This window comes from Oratosquilla oratoria, chromosome 3, assembly GCF_046742065.1.
Source record: "Oratosquilla oratoria isolate Oo_2021 chromosome 3, ASM4674206v1, whole genome shotgun sequence".
NCBI lineage: Eukaryota > Metazoa > Arthropoda > Malacostraca > Stomatopoda > Squillidae > Oratosquilla > Oratosquilla oratoria.
Window position 1 is genome coordinate 66,936,067 of NC_134779.1, and position 5,284 is coordinate 66,941,350.

General features: G+C 31.5%; 1 protein-coding gene across 1 annotated transcript; it reads right to left on the reverse strand.

The window, feature by feature from the left end:
- Window positions 1–348: 348 nt before the first annotated feature.
- Window positions 349–4,383, reverse strand: LOC143023591 (venom protein 302-like). The gene is made up of 3 exons (XM_076182180.1): window positions 4,167–4,383; window positions 1,724–1,841; window positions 349–742 (listed from the first exon to the last, which is right to left on the reverse strand). The coding sequence occupies exons 1-3, from the start codon at window positions 4,229–4,231 to the stop codon at window positions 602–604; spliced, it is 324 nt and encodes a 107-aa protein (XP_076038295.1). The 5' UTR covers window positions 4,232–4,383; the 3' UTR covers window positions 349–601.
- Window positions 4,384–5,284: the final 901 nt, after the last annotated feature.

Sequence of the window (5,284 nt, forward strand, 5' to 3'; positions counted from 1 at the left end):
TAATAGAGATGTTCAAGTGGATCAAATGATTTTACAAGGGTACGCAAACAAGGTCATCATATTTAGACAACAGAACAGGACTCGCAGTAATGAACTTAAATTGGACAAATTTAGATTTAAGAAGGAAATAGGCAAGAACTGGTTTACTAATAGAGTGGTCAACGAATGGAGTAGACTTAGTGACCCTATAGTGAGAGCTGAAACTATTGGTTATTAAAAAAAAGAATAAAAATAATCAGACTTCATAGGTGGGGGTGACAAATGGTAATGAACATGGAACTGCCTAGTGTAGGCCCTGTGGTCTCGTGCACTCTTCCTCATTCTTATGTGGGGAAACGAAAGAAAAAATATAATTTTCACTTTATTAGATTACACAAAGTACACATGTATATATGGAGATATTGTCCTTAGACAGACAGAAAAAAAGATAATACTGTAGATGATCAGTCATGAGATACACAATAGTCTACGCCAAATGGAAAAGGATTATATGTAAAAAAACAAAAACAACTAAAACCTTGTGTCTTCCCAACGTCACCGAAAACGGTAGACGGCTAACCGTTTACCACCGAGTTGGGGGTTCCCTGGTAGTGGCAACGTGTCAATGGAAAGAGACTTTGGTCTTCCCCCCCCGGACGCAGACGCCTTCACTGTTGAAGTCCGTGTCATCCCGAAGGCAGCGAAGCCCCCTGCCGCACCTGCCGCGATAGAACCAAGGGCCCCCGCACACCTCGCCTAAGCCCTGTAGGTAAAGGGGAGTAATAAAATCGTCTGCCGGCAGCCAGAGCATATGTAAAAATCTACCAAAATGAGCACCATGTCAGGACGGAGCCTTCATTGGCACGAATTTCACTTGTTCAAATTTGATCAAGTGCCCTTTACTCGATCAAGCTGTAACAATCGAAATGCCGTGCTGATAGAAGGTCCATCCTCATAGGGTGTTTATTTTGATAGAGCTGTCGGCAACTGCCAATTTCATACAAATATACAAGACATGAATAATGGTGACATGGAGTGCATTTATTAATTTAATTATTTGTTCATTTATCTTCGAATTCATTTACTTCTATATTCATATACTAATCTATTCTTTTGTTTTCATATTCCTTTGGTTAATGTCTAATTTAATATATATATTTTTATCTCAATTTATCTTATTATTATATGTTTTATCTGCTAATTGGCCTTTCTATTGAGGTTTCTTATTCATTAATGTGTATTTGTTACTTTATTTTCTTATTTTTGTAATCTATGATTTTACATATTTTTGTGTATTCTCATCTCGCGCCATTAAACTCCATGAAATGTTTTTAATTTCTTTATTTCAAGAGAGGACATACACGCATACACACACGCACATGTATATATATATATATATATATATATATATATATATATATATATATATTAATGTATATGTATGTATATGTATATGTATATGTATATGCATGTGTATATATATATGTATATGTATATGTATTTGTATATGTATATGTATATGTATATGTATATGTATATGTATATGTATATGTATATGTATATGTATATGTATATGTATATATATATGTATGTATTATATCACCCCCAACAAACTCCATGTGCTTCACTCTAGAGATTTTAACTAATGCTGGGTGATCACATTCAACTAAGGAAGAACTATGGAAGTGAATGGAACAAAAAAGGTCTCGTGAATAGACAAAGGATAAATTGATTATCAACTGACTTTAGCGCAGATAGTGCAGCAGTTGCAAACATCCTTTTGGGTCCCCCAGTTGCAGTTGACGGATTTCAGGGGATCGCATACTATGTCCGAACACTTAATGCACCTCAGACCTTGACTCCTGAAGAAAGAAGGGCATGAGACGCAGAAAAAAAAGCATATATATATATATATATATATCATATATATCATATATATATATATATATATATATATATATATATATATATATATATATATATATCATATATATTATAATAATAATAATAATAATAATAATAATAATAATAATAATAATAATAATAATAATAATAATAATAATAATAATAATAATAATAATAATAATAATAATAATAATAATAATAATAATAATAATAATAATAATAATAATAATAATAATAATAATAATAATAATAATAATAATAATAATAATAATAATAATAATAATAATAATAATAATGATAATAATAATAATAATAATAAAAATAATAATAATAATAATAATAATAATAAAAATAATAATAATAATAATAATAATAATGATAATGATAATGATAATGATAATGATAATGATAATGATAATGATAATGGTAATAATAATGATAATGATAAAGATAATGATAATGATGATAATAATGATAATAATAATGATAATGATGATGGTGATGATGATAGTAATGATAATAATGATAGTGATGATGATAATGATAATAATAATTATAATAATGATACTACTACTACTACTACTACTACTACTACTAGTATAATAATAATAATAATAATGATAATAAGAATAATAATAATAATAATAATAATAATAATAATAATAATAATAATAATAATAATAATAATAATAATAATAATAATAATAACAATAATAATAATAATGAAAATAATGATAATGATGATAATAATAATAATAATAACGATAATAATAATAATAATAATAATAATAACGATAATAATAATAATAATAATAATAATAATAATAATAATAATAATAATAATAATAATAATAATAATAATAATAATAATAATAATAATAATAATAATAATAATAATAATAATAATAATAATAATAATAATAATAATAATAATAATGATGATAATGATAATGATAATTATAATAATAATAATTATAATAATAATAATAATAATAATAATAATAATAATAATAATGATAATGATAATAATAATGATAATAATAATAATAATAATAATAATAATAATAATAATAATAATAATAATAATAATAATAATAATAATAATAATAATAATAATAATAATAATAATAATAATAATAATAATAATAATGATGATGATGATGATGATGATGATGATGATGATGATAGAATAATTTTGTTTTTATAAAAGTAATGACAGAATGACTCTGGAAAATTCCTATACACTTGATGGTGATTCTTTAATTGGTATATATTTTACACCAATTTGGTTAACATTAAATTCCAGTAAATTTCATGGTGACTAAAATAGTTTTCAAGTATGTTGCGTGTGCACACACACACGTATACACGTATACATACACAATCCAACGCACGCACATACACACACATTCATGCACGCACATTCACACACATTCATGAGCGCAAGGAATAGCTGACGATAGCTAGTCCAGGATATGATTCAAACCTATGGTGAATCACACATGCATACCCCCATAAACACACACACACATGCACACAAACAAGCACACACACGCACGCACACATACACATACGCACGCACACGCACATACATACAAACAGTCACACGCACACACATACACACACACACACACGAGCGCGCGCGCACGCGCATGCACACACACATGTGAAAAATGTTGGGATTAAGACTAAAAGAATAAAACAATAAAACAACAGAAAAGTAATGCAGATACATGTATGTGTGTGGGTATATATGTGTGAACATGTGTGCATATGGATTTGTGTTCATGGGTGCGTTTCTGTGTGGGCGTGGGTGTATAGATGACTTGCAACAGAGAACCGGTTAGGGCAGAGGCCTGTGGCATGACAGTGACCGCCCGACTCTAATATGCTTCGGCGGTGGATGTAGCGTTTGGCTGCATCTGCATTACTTCTCTGATTTTTTTTTCTTAACCTCAACACTTTTCACATGTGTGTGTGTGTGTGTGTGTGTGTGTGTGTGTGTGTGTGTGTGTGTGTGTGTGTGTGTGTGTGTGTGTGTGTGTGTGCGTGCGTTTGTGAGTGTGTGTATGTGTGTGTGTGTGTGTGTGTGTATGTGTGTGCGCGTGCGTGCGTGTTTGTGTGTGCGTGCGTGCATGTGTGTGTGTGTGTGTGTGTGTGTGTGTGTGTGTGTGTGTGTGTGTGTGTGTGTGTGTGTGTGTGTGTGTGTGTGTGTGTGTGTGTGTGTGCTTGTGTGTTGACCGTAGTAAACGGGATGAGATGAGACTGTTCCATCCCCGTACCTTTGGACGAAGGCGAGGACCCCTAGGAGCAGTAGCAGGAGGTGTGGACTTGTCTTAATGTCCATATCGGAAGAGCAGGGTTCCTTCTGGCCACGACGGATGCTCACAAGTAATGTGACGTTTCCCTGCGTCTGCGGTGACTTTAAAGCAGACCAGAAGTGACGTGGCGCTGGGATTTCCCCCGGCTTCACCTGGAGTATTTTCCTTCTCTCCAGGTATGTGGAGCAGGAAAAAAAAAACATTAGTGGCCATTAAAAAAAAAAAAAAAAAAAGAAGAAAAGAAAAATATAGGGGGTGTCATAAATGAGTGACGAAGTGGGCCAGCATCGGAGCCCATAGTGACTAAGTAGGAGACTCGTATGAGGTACTATTTATAACTATAATAATTATATGTTTTATATTTTAGGGCCGTCAGTGACATGTCATGATGGTGAATTAGTATGGCTCAGTGGTTTTAATTATTTTCAGGCCGCGCGCGCATACCAGTTAATCCAAGGAGTACAAGATAGGTTTCACTGTGCCACTGGTGGAACAACAGTATCACAGGAGACCCACAGTACTACAAAGGTTCAGCAGTGTCATAGAATATTCAAAGAGCCAATATAGATTTTAAGTGGCTAAGAGGCTTCAAGCTGTCACAAAGGATCCACAGGGTGCCGTCAGTCCTGCAGGGTAAAGGAGGCTTGTGTCACGGGAGATTCGTAAGGGATCAAAGAGTAACAGGGAGACTCACGAGGTAATAACCCTAACAATTCCATAAGTGGTCATCAATCACAGATTGCAAAGAATTACAAAGGCGGAGCATACCGACAGGAGACCTTTTAATCCATATCTAGGTCGGATGCGAAAAGAAAAATAATAATAAATGAATAAATAAAAACTATAATAATGTAAATAACAAATTAAATACACAAATAAATGCATAGATATTGTTAAAGAATAAATAAGGAGGTAAATAGTAAATAGTAATAAATTGACATATAACTAATGATAAATGAGAATCAAATAGACAAATGATAACAAAACAAAAACAAATACTATAAAATAAATTATAATTATTACAGCATCTTGCTAGGTTTTTATCTAAATAATTGTTAAAGCTACGAACTGAACTACGT